Genomic DNA, 19,121 nt, shown 5'->3' on the forward strand with positions numbered 1-19,121 from the left:
TTGAAAGGTTACCCCTACAGTGTAAGTTTTCTAAAGAAGTAGTAACATATGCAATGCAGAACTTTGTAATAACGTGACCCTCAAGTGGCAAGGGACAGAACATAAAATTCTGAATTACAAGGATGGAGCCTGATAGAGGGCTTACGTAATCAGGTTTCCTGCTATTTTAAGATTGCGCCATCCTTTTTTTACTTTATCCTCTCATATCACGCTACCCTATGTTTGAGGAAAAATACAACTGCTTGTAGTCTTGCTTTTTGTGGTTTGTGAATTTTTCTTTTTACGTCACCATTTTTCTTTGTGGAATCCCAATAAAATATGAACAGTTTTTGCTTTGGACAACACAAGCAGTTTTATGAGCGGCATCTTACGATAACATTTTTAAAAGCAGAAACACTCAATGTGGGCCCCTGTATTCGAAGATCGTTTTGTGGCTTGTTTGGCTCTTATAATTATTGTTAATAACATAGTTGTATAAGCCAATACAGTCTTGTTTGCCCGGATGCTATGGCTAAAAATTTAAGCTGAAGAAATTTTTAGGAAACAGAATCTTATTCCCTGAATTTACTAGCTGTTGTTGGCTTTACGAAAATGTTACTTGCATTTTTTTTCACATTCTAAACAGCATATTTTCCCCCCCGGAAAGAAAAAGGTTTTAGTTTTCCGGTGATCAAAATTTTGAGCAGGCATTTTGCCGAAGAACCCTTGGGTTTCCCTGTTTCATGTTGTTTATTACTTGTATTTTTTATAGTAGTGAAAAATTTATTTGATCTCTTTCTTGTTAAAAAATTGTTTGAAATCGATTGCAAAGTATCCAAATTAAATATTTGAATTTTGAGTTTTCAGTTTTGTTTTCAGTTAAACTAGTATCTAACATCACACATTACATTCACTATAGCAAGCTTTCCTCGAACTTTCTGATGAGGAGTATTCATCTCGAACGAATCTTTTCTCACGTCTCCAAGCGAATAATATGAACACCATACATATTAGGTGATGCCGTGAAGGCCATGTTAGTTGTTACAACGAAATTGAGAGGGAATATTTTAATTTAATTTTAAATAACTCTCGAAATACACCTTACCACTAAAACTCTTTAGAAGCGACGACAATTGGTGTTCCTGCGCTCTCCCTTTTTAAAGGGAAAGAATTCGTTAGGTTGGTCGATATGAAAGTGGTGCCGGGGTATCGCCTGATTCAAGGAAAAAAAACGAGTTTTTCCAAGGACAAGTACCCGCATATAATAAGCGGTTCATGGCATCCATTGTACTTATATTGGAATAGTATCGGTTAATTGTCATCATATAAGAATAATGTAAATACGGAAGACGAATGTATTCTTACGGAGAGATGGTGCTAAAAAAAGTTCATTTATTAATCAATTGTTACATTGATAACAATGTTGATTTTTTAAGAAGCCCACGATGTATCCCATGCATCGCCCATGTTTTCTTTATACTCGCTTGCTTATCTTCTCCTCTTTTGTTTTGAGCATCCGCGGGATAAACTAAAAACATCACCCCCATAAAATCACACAACACCGCATTATTTTAGTGATCTTTTTTTGTCTAGCTCATTATAACACAGGCTTGTATCCGAAACAGTCTGAAAGCCCCCGGCCTTTATATAGGCTTCCTAGCCTTTAACACATTTGATCTTGCAAATAGTTTAGTAGGAACATTGTAGTAGTGGTAGGAATATTGTGTATCATCATTAATGTATTTATATTGTATTTTTTGGTTAATGGCAAAAATAAATGAATTGAATTGAATTGAATTGAATTTATGGAGTATTTCCCCCATGGCTAAAATCAAACAAAATTCAGCGGTCGTTACAAAAGTGTGAGATCAAATAGAGTTTAACCTTTAACAGTTCGTACTGACTACCTGTTGTTAAAACAAAGCAGAACCAATCAACGTTCAGGAGATTCAGCATTTTTCTTAGAGGTTATTCCAGGCTTTTTAGCAAGAAAAAACTGAGTTCTAGAAGGTTGGACCTTTCTTGCCTTTAGGCTATCAAGATAATGAAACAATCAGACACTCCCAGGCACTTTAGCTTTGACCCTCCCTTTCCAATACCAATGTTTTTCCCCTTTTCATAAATACGAAAATCGAATGACGACTTTTTTTTTAATTTTTAGTTTTGATATAGCATCTGATAGATTTGACCCTTTACAAATGTCGAGTAAGTTTTATAATTTTTCAATTCCCATTTTTATCTTTTCTCATTTTATTTTTTATCTTTATTTATTTAAAATGTCTCCTCTCAGTTCTTTTCATTATACAAAATTTTACACTTTAACCGATTTTTTTTCCAGTAACAATAATTATAATTTCTTCTCGCAATTAGATGTGCTGTTTTTCCCCATTGGTCTGTCAAAAAAAAGTAATAAACGACAGCTCATTTTTTACAAGATCCACCTCGGTAGTTAGTGACTAACCGTTCAGGTGTCCATTAGTTATTATATTGTTAGTCGAAACATCGTTGATAAAACATTGCCTACATACAATGCCTCTATTAGATATTATTATATATTAATGTTACGCGATTTCTTTGCCTAGAGAGTCAAATAATTTTCAAATTTCTCAGAAAACAACAGATGTTTATTTCAATAAGAAAATGGAATCCAAGATTGTGTCATATGCTTGATAATCATAAGTCAAGTATACAATGTGGTTTAGAAAACATCTCACATCCAGAGATGCCAACGAAAGTAAAACTAACAAGGCTGTGTTGAAGAAAATGGACGAACGCAACAGAATTCTTTGCAAAATGAGGTTTTTACAGCAGTTATGAGAATCGTGCGTATATATCGAATTGTAAGAACACCTCCAGCCTCGTTATCTTCATTTCATTCCTTTTTAGGTGCTAAAACATGTTGATGCAGCCTTGCCGAGTGATCTATTTTACTTTTAAGTTGATTCCCTTAAAATAAAGGTAAGTAATTCGACTCCTCTATTTCCCTTTAAAAATGAGTCTATTTGATCACTCCTTGTCTGGTTGTGTGGTAGCAGAACGCATATAGGTAAAACGGCGTTGAGAAAAAAATTACCCATAGAATGTATGAAGCATAGGGAGCAGGGATGGCGCAGTGGTGAGAGCACTCGCCTCCCACCAATGTGGCTTGGGTTCGATTCCCGGTCTCGGTGTCATATGTGGGTTGAGTTTGTTGTTGGTTCTCGTCCCTGCTCCGAGGGTTTTTCTCCGGGTACTCCGGTTTTCCTCCCTCCCCAAAAACCAACGTTTCCAAATTCCAATTGGACCTGGAAACAGTGGACAGAAGAGCCACTCCGTGGATTCCACTGAAATTCCTATTTATTTATTTTTTTATTTATTTAATATTTTTGGTAGGGAACTGTAGTATTAATCGGTATTGACCCAAAACACTATTTTAAGTCCACAAATCGTGGGCAAGCTCGATTTCCTGCGAATGCTCATTTTTCTGTCGTCAAATAGTTTTCTAAAAAAATTAACATAAAAAGGATAATAGGTAAGTTAAAATACCGAGGTAAATTAAACGATAGATTAGGAGAAAATAACAATTTAGTTAACTGGAATTACCTTCAAAAAACACAACATGTTTTCAGCGTGTGTGCGCCAAAGGCGCGCGATAATGACGTATGAATTAATTAACTTTAACGATGCGCAATGCATTCCGTGGAAGCACCTTAATTTCATGGTGTGATATCAAGCATTTAGCTATAATATTAGGCATCGCATGTGCGGTTCCAGTCCAGGTGTTCACACCATATTCAATTCAATCCATCCGCGCCGATAACTTATCATACCATCTTCCTACCGTTGTCATACACTCACCATTGTTTTATATCCCGATTTCAGGTCATGCAAAGTGACCCAAAAACGTTTGGCACAAAAATGCATGGAGTTTTAAATGGTCCGCAAAAAATGGGACCAGAGTGGGGGGTAAGAGTGCTACATTCTACGCAGCTCACCTGGTTAAATAAGCGTTATGAAAAAAGAAAGAAGCAACAAAAGAAAAAAGTCTCTCACACTTACAAAGAGTACATCTCTGATTGGTGTGGAAAGATATCTTGCGGTAGATGTTGAATTCGATTGTTGCTGAGGTCCCTGCAAACGAAATGAAAGGTTATTTTATGGGATAGAGAAAATCAGAAGGGTAAGACAGGTTATGAATATTAAGGAAAATATATTACTTGTTAGCCTCGTACTTCCATTTTTTTTTTAAAAGAAATTTTAATACTCTCTCTGGGTATAAGTCGACGCAGCTGACAATAATTTCAACTTCACATTTTCGGTGTGAGTTGTAAAATGTTGTTTTCATGTCTGGACTTGGGACACTAATTTCCCTTTTACTTATTCCTCTAAAGACCGTCGCTTACTACGTGGAAACATTTAAAAATGGCATGAAGTTACCCCTGGAGCGAGGAATACCGACAAAAGTAGTGCCAGCCTTGGTTTATCCGACTTGATAATAGGGTCGCGAATGATATCTGGTGCTCGTGCGTATACATTGTTCCTTTTGTTGTTGTTGTTAGTTTGTTTGTTTTGTTTTTGTTTCTTCTTTTGTTTTTATTTTTCAATCAACTTGCGATTACACCAGCCACAGTTCAAAGGCAGAAACACCACCCTCCTCCCAACCTTTAACTTATAGATGGGCAGTTCAAATTTCGCTCCTCAGTTACGTTCTACAAATAAGAAGGAGATAATAAGTTGGGAAAATGGCATTATGAGATAATAGGGCCAAGTAGAAACGTATGTGCCTGAAAATGTTGTTAAAAGTATGAAAAAGCACTTCAGAAAACCCAACAGAAGCTCCAAAATATTAGGCATTTTAATGACAGAAATTAAATTATTAAACAAGAAGCTGTTTTCAGCTTATGCTCGGGCCATATTTGGTGCCAGGGTATCGCCTGATTCAATAAAAAAACGGACTTTTCCAGGGACAAGTACCCGCTTATAATAAACGCTTAATGGCATCTATTGTACCTACATTGGAATAGTGTCGGTAAATTGTCATCATATACCTAATGTGAATACGGAAGACGAATGTATTCGCACGGAAAGTTGGTGCTAAAAAAATTATTAATTAACCAATTGTCGCATTGATAACAATGTTGATTTTTTAGGAAGCCCACAATGTATCCCATGCGTTGCCCATGTTTCTTTTCCTCTCCTCGTTTGTTTGGAGCATCAGCGGGATAAACTAAAATACATCAACCTCATAAAATCACACAACACCGCACAATATAAGTGAAGTTTTCTTGTCCAGCTCATTATAACTTACACAGGTTTGTATCAGAAACATTATGAATTGATGGAGTATTTCCCCCGTGACTAAAATCAAACGAAGATGAGCGGTCGTTACAAAAGTGTCAGTTCCATAGCGTGCGACCTTTAACAGTTCGTACTGACTGCCTGTGCTTTAATCAAAGCCGAACCAATCAATATTTTCCTTAGAAGTTTTTCCAGGCTTTTAAGCAAGCATCACTGAGTTCTAGGAGGTTAGACCTTTCTCGCCTTTTAGCTATAAAAATTAGAATTTACAGTCATCAATCAGACGCTACCTGGCATTACAGGTTTTACCCTCCTTTTCCAAAACGGGTGTCTTTCCCCTTTCATAAATACGAAAATCGAAATAACGTGATTTAATATTTGAATTTTCAGTCTTGATACTGCATGTAATAGATTTGACCCTTTACCAATTCCGAGTATCTTATCTTTTTCTTCAATTTTGATTTTTTTTTTTCTTTTCTTTTTCTTTTTTCTTTAGTGTTATTTATTTACAACGTTTCCTTTCACTTCCTTTCATTATATAAAAATTTTAACATAAAGCAATTTCTCGGGTAACAATAACTATAATTTCTTCTCGCAATTAGATGTGTTCTTTTTCCCCAAAAAATATTAACAAAAAAAAACGCAGCTCATTTTACTCAAGATACGTTAGACACTTTTAGTTGAACTAGAAGTAGAATTGATTTTGGCAAGAATGCGTGTTTTGAAAAGGCGAAAAATTTATTGGAAATGACTATTTGTCCAGCTCATCGTCAAGGTTAAAAATGAATTTTTACACCATCCCGGAAGTCAGTTTTGCGTCACTCTGTAGCAGCTGTGGAAAGGAATATATTTATTCTAATCCAGAAGTTTACCATCCTTTTTTTTTCTTCTGTTCATATCTTTCTGAAGGAATTTTTTTAGCGAAGCTGAAATGAACTATTTTAATCAAAGACCAGAATTTTGGCTAATATAAAATAAGCGCAATCCATGACGATCGTGTCTAAAAGTACACACGAGTGACCACGAGTGGCCACAAGTGAGAATAACAAGAAAATATTATACTGACGTCATAATGACGTCATTTTTATCAAACAGCCACTATTTAACGGCAAATGGACCTTTTTCGGACACTTAAATAGGTAAATTTGTTATTTTAGACATGGGAGAGAGTGGATGATAAGAAGGGGGGGGGGGGGGGTGACTAAGTTGACCGCATTTAATTACCTTTTATTAGTGAACCACCGTTGGTGACGAAGAAATATGCGTCGAGTATAACTAGAATGTGTTGAGGCGTGAACCAAATTTATATTTAGCCAACTTAAATGGCTGCGTGGAAATTTTTAGCCGGGGTTATTATACCGTGACTCAGACTGTAAGTTTTTATATCACCAGCCTAGTAACCAGATGTTCCCTTCAGTTTACGCTCTCATGGTAGAAATATTTATCTATGACACATATTTTATTGCGGGCGACAAGAGGAGCCCGCAATCCTAATCTCAACGTTGCTTTTACAAACGCATGCGCGCCAGTTATGTAGTTGGGCCCTGACTCGATTTTTGCTCAATTCGGGAGTCTTCCACTACGAATGTATGGAATGCAAAGAACGCTATTTTCGCACGCGCAGCACTTGTAATTTGGACCTTGAATCACGTGCAGCTCACGCAAGCAGCATCTCCGTCTTTCGCCGACCAGTCTAAATCAAGCGTGTCAATTCCATTCATGTGGGGTTGGATGCCATTTCCCGGCTGCATTCCGCCTTAAGCGAGTAGCGAGAGTGTTGTTGGCTTGTTAGTCATTGACCTCAAGCTTCGATCGATCGATCGAGAGAGAGAGAGAGAGAGAGAGAGAGAGAGAGAGAGAGAGAGCCAGATGAAAAGGCACTTTTGTAACCTTGTCGTGGCACATTGGTAACCAATATGGCACATTGGTAACTTCCGGTGGCACATTGGTAACTTCCGGTGGCACATTGGTAACTCACATATGGCACATTAGTAACTAATATGGCACATTGGTAACTAATATGGCACATTTGTAACTAATATGGCACATTGGTAACATTTGTCACTTTAAGAAAAAAATAACGTAATACTAATATTGATAATACTAATAATTTGAGAGGGGGCGTTATTTCATTTCGAAAACACCGTTTTTGTCAAAACATAGCTTTTCTACAAAACTCAAACAAATACAGTGAACGATTATTGATAACAAAGTTTTAAATTAAGACATCATAATTGTTTAGAAACAAACCAACTGGACTACATGAAGTGGATTTTGTAATAAGGAATAGAAGGGACTGATTACAAACTCTCATGTCCCAAAGGAGATGGGGGGGGGGGGGGGGTATTAGAGAGGTGGGCCTTTTACACAAAAACGACTTCCAAACGGGAGCTTAACAGAGAGGGGGGCCCTTAATAGCTTTTACGGTAGTCACAACTAAAAGCATTAACCGAATGTACTATAACATGGTCAGTGGAACCGAACTAGCTTTCTTAAAAATGGTAGTACACCGGATCCTAAGAAGAAACTTGCAGGAAATTTAAGTATATGATCACATGTATAGTCACATTGTTTTTAATCACGTGATTCGCTAACAAAGTTGTATGCTTGTTGCCACAGCTTTGTTTCAAACATGTTATTTAGAAACTACATAAAACAAAAACATTGGATTAATATGAATATATTTTCATTGAATCGTTATTGTAAAATAATCATTTGTTTTCTTCTGTCATAATCTACAATCTTTACAATTTTTATCAAAGATCGTTTCATTACAGAGAAAATCATTTTAATTGATCAGTCAAATTTTTGCAAAAGGAACGATAAACTTCAATGAGATAAAGATGTGTGCCTTTGGACACTCTGACTATATGTTACTGGAGTCATGGAGGAATCGTAACAATAAAACAGTAACCATTTTCAAAAATCATCCTTTGTAAAGACTAATACATCAATTGCCTACAAAATAACTCAACTATATAGGTCTACACTTTGCATCAAAAACAGTTCTTAATAATCACTGCTAACTTCGCTGTTAACCTGTTCATTGTATCCTATGATGTATGGTCAGCAACACTACAATAGCGTAAACAATAAGCTTCTTTGATATAAACACGTGAGTGTCAGCGCTTAAATTGAATGTAACTGAAGTCTCAGAAAACTCTCAGGATATAATTTACTTGGAATGTTTGTTAATCTTAATTTTCAATGCGGTTTTCTGCTTCTCTCGTTTTTGTTTCCTTTCATACTTCAACCTATTTACAATCTGTGCCAAGGTGAATTTCTCTAACAGGGACTTGCCAAGACTGTCTTTCGCTAAGGTAGCATTTATGGTCGGTTTTGAAATAGGAGAGCCGTTAATCATATCTTGAAAGAGACGCAGGAGAGCTTGAACCTGCTCGGCGGCAAACACACCTTGAGACTTGCCCGTTGTGTCAGTAGGGGACACAACGTTTGACGAATGACTACTTTGCTGATCATCCTCCTTTTCTTGAAACATCCTGCTGACGCGGTTGTCGATGGTTTCATACTCCTCTGGCAGATTCGCTGTTTCTTTGTCGCAGCTATCAGGTGTGGCTCTGAATCGCCATTCCGCCCGTACTCTGTCATACACTCGTTTGGGGTCTTCCTTGGACAGTATTGGGTCGTCCTGTATTTTTTGCCTTACGCAAGAAATCGTGATGTTTTGCGCAGAAATTTCTTCGGCGAACAGCGTCCGGATAGCGTTTATGGACTCGTCTCTCCACCGCTCCCGTTCTGCCATCAGGGACTCATCTTGAACTGCTGTGTTTCCCTCAGTGACTTCTTGAGAGTATGTTTGTGCTTGTTGTTTACTTGTGCTTTCATCTGGGTTTCTCATGATTCCATGCAGTTTTTGAGACGCTTTCACTGAACTTTTGCTCTTCTCAAGAACTCGGTAGTACTTTTGTGCGGTAATCTCGCGGTGTGCCATTAAGTCAGCGAGGTTGCCGCTGATCTCTTTGTGCTTGTCGTGACAACGCGAGACCGCACTTTTGCGATAAAGCGTGTGATGCACGGGGCCGTTCACACCCGCTTTCTTGAAAATCGACCCTAACGCTTTCGTCATTTGGCTAGATTCCATTGGCTTTCCACCCCACGAGAGAAACATTGCCGTCTTTTTGTCCAGAAGATTGACATTTGGGAGCTGGGAGCGCATTTCCTGCATAAAAACTTTAATGTAGTTGTAGAGATGGCTTGTCAACACCATTTGCGCGGCACCATGGGAGTACAAGGTCTTGTGACGCAGGACGCGCACAACATAACGGTCGGCTTCGAGTGTGGCCCTCTCAAATTCTTCCACAGTCACACATGTTACAACACCAGCTCGGTTGGCATTGTCTATCATTATCTGTGCGATCAGATAATCCCTAACAAGGGTGTACTTCTCTTGGGTTATCTGAATAGTGTGGGCTCCGCAAAGTTGACCCAGAAGAATGATAGCCTCTCTTGCTGCCTGGCTTCTCTCAAACTCACGAATTTTATCCGGAGTTATGAGGGCACTTCTGTCTTCCTCCATTTTTTCCCATCTGCGTTTGGTGTTCTCGCGTTTGTACGATGATGACCATCTCATCAGCTTCTCCCGCAGACTGAGGACTTCCTCTTTGTCAAATCGGACGCCTCTGGGTTGATCTGTTACCAAAAACGAGCAATAGTGTTGCAAACTCATAAGGTACGATTTGATTGTGGACGCATGGTACTTCTCAGCTGCATACTGCTGAAGAAAGGTGTCCCTTATTTTCTTGGTGTCCACCAACGAAGAAAGCAGTCTTCCTTCGCCAATAACTGAAAGGACCTTGTTTAGCTGGGAAACGTGCTGCTTTGCTGTTTTCCCATCTTTTTTGCCTCCATCAGGAGAGACAAGCCAGTCTCGAAATGATCGCAGAGTCTTAGAAACGTCTTCACTTTGGATGTCAGCACTCTCTGAGGTTTGGCTGTTGAGGTCACAGCTGCCTTCATTTGCATCAGTTTTGTGATCATCTGACTCGACCTCTACCATCTCTTCAATCTCTTCACCACTCTCATCTAGAGACATTTCCTTTTCATCTGGCGACATTGCAGCTGAGTTATCAACATCTGGCTGTCGTTCTCTTTGTCTTTCCTGCTTCATTCTGAGGAATATATGAGGTCTGTCACTTGAAATTACCTTTGCCCTTGAGAGAGCTTCCTTATACTTGGCATCAGTGCGCTGTAATTTATGAACTCTTTGAAGATGCTGGGGCAGTCTGTCAGTGGTGGTCATGCAGCCTGTAATAGGACAAAGTTTTCTCTTGCGGCAAGGTTTCTTTTGACATTCTCTTTCAGTGGTTACCTTTTTTACTTTTCGATTTCCAGCCGTAGCCTTTTCTTTATCTGAAAACTCATACCTCTTCCTCATACGGAATCTTGATATTGCCGTCCTCGCATACTCTTTGCTCCAGTTATGGACGTTTCTAAGATGTCTTGGAAGATGAACAACCTTACTGTCACAGTGTGAAAGCGGACATTCTCTTTTCTGTCTTCGTCCAGTGTTCTTGTCGTCTTCGCTTTCCTGGCAATCTTCATCACCTTCCTCATCTTCACTTTCGGTGTTCTCACTATCCTGGCCCTCAAAGCTTACATTTTCGTTCATCGGTGTTTCCTCATCTTGGTCATCACTACGCCCGTTCTCTTCACTCTCTTCTCTCTCTTCAACGTTTGCAGCTTGTTCTCCTTTATCATCCAAATTTTGTTCATCGTCACCATCAACGACGTTGATCTCCTTTTCATTCTCATTACTCATCTCAGCTCGCAAGTACAGAGAGGCTTGATAACTCGTCCACTGGCGCCTTAGGCTAAACGCTCTTTCCCTGCACTGGAGAAAAATGAAACATATTTTGTCAGCGATTTTATAGTACATCTACTTGCCGAACATGCTCACGACGCACATAAAGAACGCTGTAGACAAAGATAAAATGACGTTCAGGGACATGAAGAAGTACGATTTTTTTCTATGATCGATGAAAGTACAGCATCAAGTGCAAGTGTACTCTCGTCTCGAGCTGCTGGGCTTAAAACAATGTCTTTAAATAACATGAAACGCAGTTTGTCTGTTTCTTGACACTCTGACGTCCATTTCATACCCGTTTATGAGATTAAAACCAACACGTACACCCGTTTTCAAAGATGCTGCTGTTCTATATTTTTCTAACAGCGAAAGTTTTGAAAAGGGGTATATAAAGCTGCGCACGTACGGTATTAACGCACGATCTGTTAGAAATCGAATGAATGAGTATTTGATACAAACTCATAACTCCGCGGTACTCCGCGGTACTCCGCGTCTTTTCAGTAAAACTCAGTATCTATGTGCCATATCATAACATAGGTACGCGGAGCGTGCAAGAGCTATTTTTAGATTGTATTAGTGAATTAAAGTATCTGATTTGTAGCAATCAGAGCTTGACAGGACATAAGGCAACCAAGAACGTCTGATGTACTTTTCTGATAGTAGAACTCATGCCATCCCTCTGTTTGTCAGTTCCGGTCTTTTGCCCCTGAATATGCTCTATTTTAAACATATTTCTACTCTAATGCATGATATTTTTAGCCATTGTGCTCCTCCAAAAATCTCTGAACTGTACACTCGTTCTGACCAGATCCATTCTCACTACACTAGATTTTCAGCGTTGGGTAATTTTCATGTCCAACTTTCAAGACTCAACCAACAGCTGCTGTCCTTTTCTAGAATTGGAACGAGAATTTGGAATAAAATTCCTCCTCAACTACGAAAGTTACGTAAAACACTTTTCAAGCGTAAACTGCATGAATTGCTTTTAAAGGTTCTGGAGACTGAGGAGGTGTATGTGGATATTAACGCTGTAACTCGTATCAATCTTATGTCACTACTTATTTAGCTTGCATTTAACTTTCTAAATAATAATTAGTCATTTAGGTGTTTTATTTATTTATTTATTTTCTTATTTAATTCTCTTTCCCTTTGTTTAATGAATCATTTCTATTTTTGTGCTGTTAATTTTCTGTTCCTTTTGAGCGTGCAAACAACTGTAAATGCTACCCACCTCGAATAGCCCTTGCTAATTGTGGGTATGTAATATTGTAATTTGTCTTTTCTCATAATATTGTTGTTGTTTGTTGTTGTTGTAGATTGGCTAACTGGATCGCAGTCACACGTCGTTTTTACTCTGAAGGAAACGCAACAGTAGAATTTGCAGTTTCTGACGAGATTCCAAGGGGTGGGGCTTAAACCCTACACGAATTGGTTAAGGAAAGGGTCTGTGCCATACGGACTCAGATTTAAACTCTGTTGGGGGAGGGGTTTGTATGAAAACGATACCTAACAATACATGTACGAAAAACTAAACCCCCTTCAAACAAACCAAAACAATCTCAAATGACCAAAACCATTCTGGAATGTGAGCTATAGCAAATGAAGTGACATACACTGAATGCAACAACTCACAATACTTTTTTTTACTTTTATCTATAACTTGTGTAATTTTGAGATTCACCGTAACATCACGCTGACAAATCATTAAATAGAAGAAAGAGCCTCACAGTTAGTGTGCAACTTAAGCAGTTGCGAAAGAAAGCCTGAAAACATTCAGGCTTGAACGGGATGACAACCGTGACAACTCAGTTAAAAAAAATGTGAGAACCACAAAGCCATTCCAAAAGTTAAATCCCTTTCTTGCAAAACACACACATTATTCCCAAAACTGCATTTGAAATAGAAAGATCACCAAGTTTCATTACCAAGCTAAACAAGTCAAATAATGTCCTTTCTTCCTTGTAGATCACTGTATGTATACAGCTCGAACACACTTTACTAATCAGCTCCATTCACAAAGCATCAAACGTTTCAGCATTTTCCCCTGACTAATCTAAAACGCTTGAGTACACTGATACGATGCGAAGAAACATTACAACAGTCATCTGCGCATGCAGCAAATAGTTATGCCCGTGATCTTTGTGGCATTTCCCCCTTTAGCATGTTGACGGAAAGCCTCCGTTTGCGCAGTCCACATTAATACGTTTTCAAATTTCTTCACTTTTGGGAGCATCTCTGAGTGTATGCATTTTTTTTATGAAAACGATCAGCATTTTCCATGTTTTAGTGTGGATGCATGGCCAAAAAACCTCGAAATGTACGTATGCGTTTTGTAACGAAAATGTCTCAGCATGGACGGGGCCTAATTCCCTTTAGCGCAAGGGGTTTTCCATTAGCACCAAATATAATATGAAAATTTAGGTGTCGTTTAGCCACTCACCCTATCTGCAGCCTTCTTGTCTCCTCGACGTAGTGCTGCTAATTCTGCTTTCTTTAAGTCCGAGAGTCTAGCTTTTACACCTTGATGATCCATTTATCAGGTCTAAAAATTGGATTAGAGTAGATTTTGTTGGTCCCTTGTCTACAATGGTCTATAAACTTAAATTTGATGCCAAATTTAACTGTGAGAGCTTGGTGCAAGGAGGACTACTTTGGTTTATTGATATTTAATTTCCTAATCTCCACGTAGGAGAAGAGTTTGACGAGAATATATCAGCATTTCTTAGGAATCAGACAACAAATTAATGCACCATTTTCCTGATTTTTGTCTGAATATAAACAGTAGACCTGCACAAAGCAACGTATCTTTTTCTAGCATAATGCATCAGTCAATTGTAAATCCCGGCCGCCCGACCCCCGGGTCATAGAGGGGAATTTATCATTGGCCCGCTGTAAACCACTAATTTCCCCGCCCCCGGGTTCAAGTAGACTGTTAATAGCCCCGCATAGGACGGGTCACATTCTCACTTCAAGCCCTCGTTAATATCGTTATTTTCTTTCTATTTAGAATCAGTCCTTTCGTGTTAAATCCTCGCTGTTGTCCCCGCTTCCGGTCAATGGCCCCGGTCAAACCAACATTTTGTTATAATTTACCCGCCCCTCGTTCCGGTTATGGCCGCTTTAAATCACTGCCATGTCCCGGGGGTCGGGGGCCGGGATTTCAATTGACTGGTGCATAGATGTAAATGGCATTTCTAAAATACTTTCAGACTATGTGCTTTAACAGCAAATTCTTTCCCACGAGGCCACAGTGACATTTTGCACCCTGGAATTGCCTAACCGGCTGTAACATCTCGAAAATTTCGAAATTTTCCCATTACGACAGGAGTTGTATCAGACAGAAATAACGAAGACGACGAAATATCCTTTGGAGCTTGGTTTAATGATTACGCTAAAGGAAAATAAAGAAATGATACCCCAGAGGGGTACTCCAGATTTCAAGTGATGGGGATGATCGAATGGGGGCAAAAATCGAAACCCAAAAAAATCCCTGGACCAAAACTTGACCCACAAAAAATCCCATGCCCAATTTGCGAGCTTTAAAAATTTTCAGAAAGCATTAAATGATATAACACGAAAAATAAAAACATTAGAAATTGAATGTTTTTGTTTGTTTATTCATAATACCATCTGAAATTACCTTTTCCTCATCTGGTAGTCATTCTAACAACACTCGAGACACCCAAGAACATCTTCTGTTTCAACAATAACATTATGCAGAATGACAACGTGGCCGGGATACGCGGGCACTACCACGAATCTTCAGATTGTTTTGAATACCCAAAAAAATCCCTACTTAAATCAAGCCACCCAAAAAAATACTTGCTAAGTTTTCCTACGGAAAAAATTCCCGGAATCGAAAATTTTAAACCCAAAAAAATCCGTCGATCAACCCCGTCACTTGAAATCCGGAGTATCCCCCTTGGGAATGATACAAAAACGTTTTTTTTACGGCTTTCGTTCAAATTCGGAAAAAACAAAACGCTTCCTTATCGGTATTAACAATTCTAGCAGAAAGAACGAAGGGGATATAAATTAAAGTAAACGATTTCATAACACAAAACAGTAATAAAACAGTAATCGTCTAATACATTGAACAAACCGACCATGCACTATAGGTCACGATAGCTAGAGTTATCTGTTTCGATTTAAAGACAATATTCAAAAACTACAAAACTCGAAACAACGGAAAAGGGAACAAATATAATTCACGCGTTTCAGCGTTGCTTTTGGTAAAAATCTAGAATAATTCTTAGACTATGACATTAGCACTGACCAAGCCGTGCGCCCACACGAGATCCGGGTGAAGAATGACGAATTCAATGTTGGTGCGCTGGCTTGAAAAGCACGCAATGGCAAGTCACGAAACAATAAAGGACGCAGGAAAATGTTCATTGCTTTTCGGGCTCTTATCAGCTGTCTCGTCCGGAATAGGATAGAGATATAAAATAAAGTCTTTCTTTTTTTACCTATGCGTAAGATCTAATAGGCATTTCTATAATACTCTCAGCTTATGCGTTTCCTGAACGGCGAATTCTTTCCATAATTGACATAGGGCATGAAGCGAGAAGCTGAATTAAAATTAAAATTCTCACCTTTCCTTCCAGGAGCTGCCGTGATTAAGAAAAGAAACGACTGTAGACTTATCCCGTGACCGATACTTTGTTGTCTTCAGGAGTGGATCACCATGAAGTTCGCTCCGTATTCCTTCCAGTGCGAATGTCTTCTACTATTGAAAACCCACGTGCTTTCGCGGAAATTGTCAGCGGTTCTGGCTGTAATGTTGCGTGCACGCGAGGGTTTGGGGGGGGGGGGGGGGAGAGTTTGACTTATAACTAGGTCTTTATGTAGAGAATTTCTATGTAAAAATCGCAACCCTTACTCATCCTAACACTTTACGCAAAAAAACATGATTCCCATGCGAAAGTAAGCGCCTTAAGTGATAAAATATAAAATATAATAATAATAATAATAATAATAATAATAATAATAATAATAATAATAACAATAACAATAACAATAACAATAACAATAACAATTACAATAACAATAACAATAACAATAATAATAATAATAATAATAATAATAATAATAATATCACTTGGATTAGAACATTGCTTTCTTTTGAGATTTTAAGGTCGGTGCACACATGTGTAAGTGGCTCCAGGACACCTTTCCACAAAATTCCACAAGGGGATTTCATTGATGACCCAAGCGTGTGTCCGTTGATTTTGGAAGAAACAAGATGCCGGCTGTCACAAGTTAACCATTTTCAGCCAAACACGTGTGTCTTGGGATTTTTACTCTGAATTTTTGCTGACTGATTTTCTGACATAATTTTAGCTTTATTGTTAATTATTTTTTAATGCGTGAAACTTTTCTTAGCAAATTTTCTGTGAGTTGGATATTTTAAAATAAAAACTTTTAACCTGTAATAGCTAATAGTAATAAATAGCTTGGAGTGTGTTAATAAATTAGGTTTCAAGAAATCATTATTGTTCAAAATAATAATAATAATAATAATAATAATAATAATAATAATAATAATAATAATAATAATAATAATAATAATAATAATAATAATAATAATAATAACTTCAATACAGATAACAAATATTTACATTTCTTCAAAAGTGCCTTGCGTGTGTAACCATTTTAATTTAGACCGGAGGAATTTTTTTCTAGCTGTCACTACCTGAATCCAAAATCAGTGAATCCTCTTCTCAAGCGTTACTGTTCGGGTTGAAAGCAGCAAACAACTCAATGCAGAGAAATCCAAGTCCAAGACCCAAGATTATTTAATTTGTAGGATTCAATTCTTAAATGTCCACGCTTTTAAATTTGTTGTTGTTGTTGCTTTTTTGTCATGGAGCCACCAATAAGGGACGTGTAATTACCCTGTTCCAGATTGTCTGCGGAAAACCGACACTTGGAGATGAGTATAACGTTAATACCATGCACGATTGAAACTACAGAAATAGGCCATTTGCACGTGGCACCATTTTATTAAACTCACCAGAAGATTACAATTTTCAAGTCTTAACGGGAATTTCGAATCAGTTGTTTAATTAAACAACATTCCGTACTTTCGGGTAGTTGTGCTAAAATAAGGTCATCGGGCAAATGGCCTATTTTGTTCTAATCGCACTTCCAGACACGAGAGAGGGTGTGCGTTGTGATATGTTAAGAGTCTTTGGACCACGGTGTTGCTCTGATGCTTGTCTTTAACAATCTTCGCTCTAAATGCCAATTTATAGGTGCGCTATGAGTTATGCGCGCTTATAAGCTTGCTTTTTGGCGGTGGCATTAAATTGAATTGAACTTTACCTTATAGATTCCATTAAACAAAAAAAAAAAAAACAACAACAACAACAATAACTCTTTTGCACAATATAGCCCCGTGAAGATGTCAAAGCATTTTTTTTTTCTCCATGCCTTACAGACAGGGTCTCAACCTTGAAGAACCGGGAGAGGACGATAACTTCGAAAGAAGCCCAAATGATAGCCCTGTTGAATTAACTCGATGATCTTTGCTATTATAGCGCAAATTATCGAAGATCATCTTCTATAGGCGCACTTATTCGTGGCTAGCCCTCCGCATCTAACGCAACTGATTTTCAAGCCAAAGAAAGCTCATTTAATGGTTATCTTCATTGGGTACTGTACATGTGAATAGAGGCGATTGATCTTTCCTAATGAAGGTTTTGGAACAACCATTTTGGCACTGTAAATGCCATTAACGTTTTGTGCGAATTATTTTCTAATCAGCGCTGCAAGGGAGTGCTACGGTAGCCAATTTTCCTATAAATTTTATTGCAGTGTTGCCTAAACTACAACAAAATGGTTGTAGTAGCGCTAAACAAGTTGCAAGAAGCATTTCCTTGTGCAAAAACCCTTCCCGCATTGAAGAGTCGCCCTACAAGTCATAGGAACCGTTGGCTACAGTGTACCTGATGTAACCGAACTTAAGCTTGCAATAATGAACCTGACAAATTTGTCTTTATCATCAAGAGCTTGAACGCCACTACCTAACAATAAATATGGCAAAAAGATACGATACTAATCATCATCTAGACAAAAGGTTTTCAAATTCTAAGTTGTTTAAATGCTTATCTCTCGGCGCTGGAATTCTGGCAAAGTATGACGACTTATGGCACTTTCGTAACCCGGCTTGACGGCTAATTTGGGGTCTGAAATATTTTCCGTAACAAATAAACACTTCAACCTAGAATGATAAAACTTAGCTAAAATATTGTCATATAATAGGGCTATGATATGCTCTATGTTGGAAGTCATAACTTGAATTCCGACGACACAGGAAACTTCGCAGGTTGAAAATTGCATTTTTAGGCCTTAAAATGAAACGGCGAACTTGACATTGAAGAGATTTCATATAACTTTACCCGATCTTTTTGGATGCTCAGCGAAATGGTATTTAAAAGTGAAGGGGTAAGCGAGTGAACCTACCAGTGTTTGTTAATCATGGATCTATCCCTTTATTGCCGCAAAAATGGGATTTTACCCTTTCAAACTGGCCTTTACCCCAACGTGTGGCACTTATGTACCATTTTCGTCTTGAAAGTGCTTTAAAATAAAGGGGAATTTATTGATTGATCCAGTAATTGCATGGAAGGTTTATTAGGCTTCGAATGATTGATCCATAGCGTAAATTCCGAAAACAGAAGTTATTTCATGTCTTTCTTTTAAGAGAGACAAAAGGTGGGAAATGTGCCACACTTTACATCTAGAGAGAGAGAGAGAGAGAGAGAGAGAGAGAGAGAGAGAGAGAGAGAGAGAGAGAGAGAGAGAGAGAGAGAGAGAGAGAGAGAGAGAGAGAGAGAGAGAGAGAGAGAGAGAGAGAGAGAGAGGAGAGAGTCGTATCTGTTCGTCCTTTACTTCAAGCGTGGAGCGTCGGTATTTTTCGTCCTTGACCTAACAAACGTATAGTCTGAGTTTGTTGTCTTTGATCTGATAGCAGCGTGGAGCGAGAGCGTTGTTCGTCCTTCAGTCCTTGGAACGGGGTTCGTTTCAGTTTACATAC

General features: G+C 38.3%; 1 protein-coding gene across 2 annotated transcripts; it reads right to left on the bottom strand.

Annotated features, from left to right (window-relative positions):
* Positions 1–7,920: 7,920 nt before the first annotated feature.
* LOC146450162 (uncharacterized) lies at positions 7,921–18,873 on the bottom strand. 2 transcript variants are annotated; one of them, XM_085100688.1, is made up of 3 exons: positions 15,676–18,873; positions 13,521–13,622; positions 7,921–11,107 (listed from the first exon to the last, which is right to left on the bottom strand). In XM_085100688.1, the coding sequence occupies exons 2-3, from the start codon at positions 13,611–13,613 to the stop codon at positions 8,432–8,434; spliced, it is 2,769 nt and encodes a 922-aa protein (XP_084956814.1). In that variant the 5' UTR covers positions 13,614–13,622; positions 15,676–18,873; the 3' UTR covers positions 7,921–8,431. The 2 variants fall into 2 exon arrangements, with proteins under 2 accessions (XP_084956814.1, XP_084956813.1); XM_085100687.1 differs by having other exon boundaries at positions 13,521–18,873.
* Positions 18,874–19,121: the final 248 nt, after the last annotated feature.

Source organism: Pavona decussata, unplaced genomic scaffold (genome assembly GCF_977016875.1).
Source record: "Pavona decussata unplaced genomic scaffold, jaPavDecu1.1 SCAFFOLD_489, whole genome shotgun sequence".
In the NCBI taxonomy this organism is placed as follows: domain Eukaryota; kingdom Metazoa; phylum Cnidaria; class Anthozoa; order Scleractinia; family Agariciidae; genus Pavona; species Pavona decussata.

What these genes read in the sequence shown, in the direction of transcription:
- LOC146450162 (XM_085100688.1), bottom strand. Translation starts at nt 13,613, where the DNA reads ATGGATCATCAAGGTGTAAAAGCTAGACTCTCGGACTTAAAGAAAGCA. An exon ending in ACAAGAAGGCTGCAGATAGG is followed by an intron (nt 11,108 to 13,520) that starts GTGAGTGGCTAA and finishes ATTTTTCTCCAG; the next exon opens with TGCAGGGAAAGAGCGTTTAG.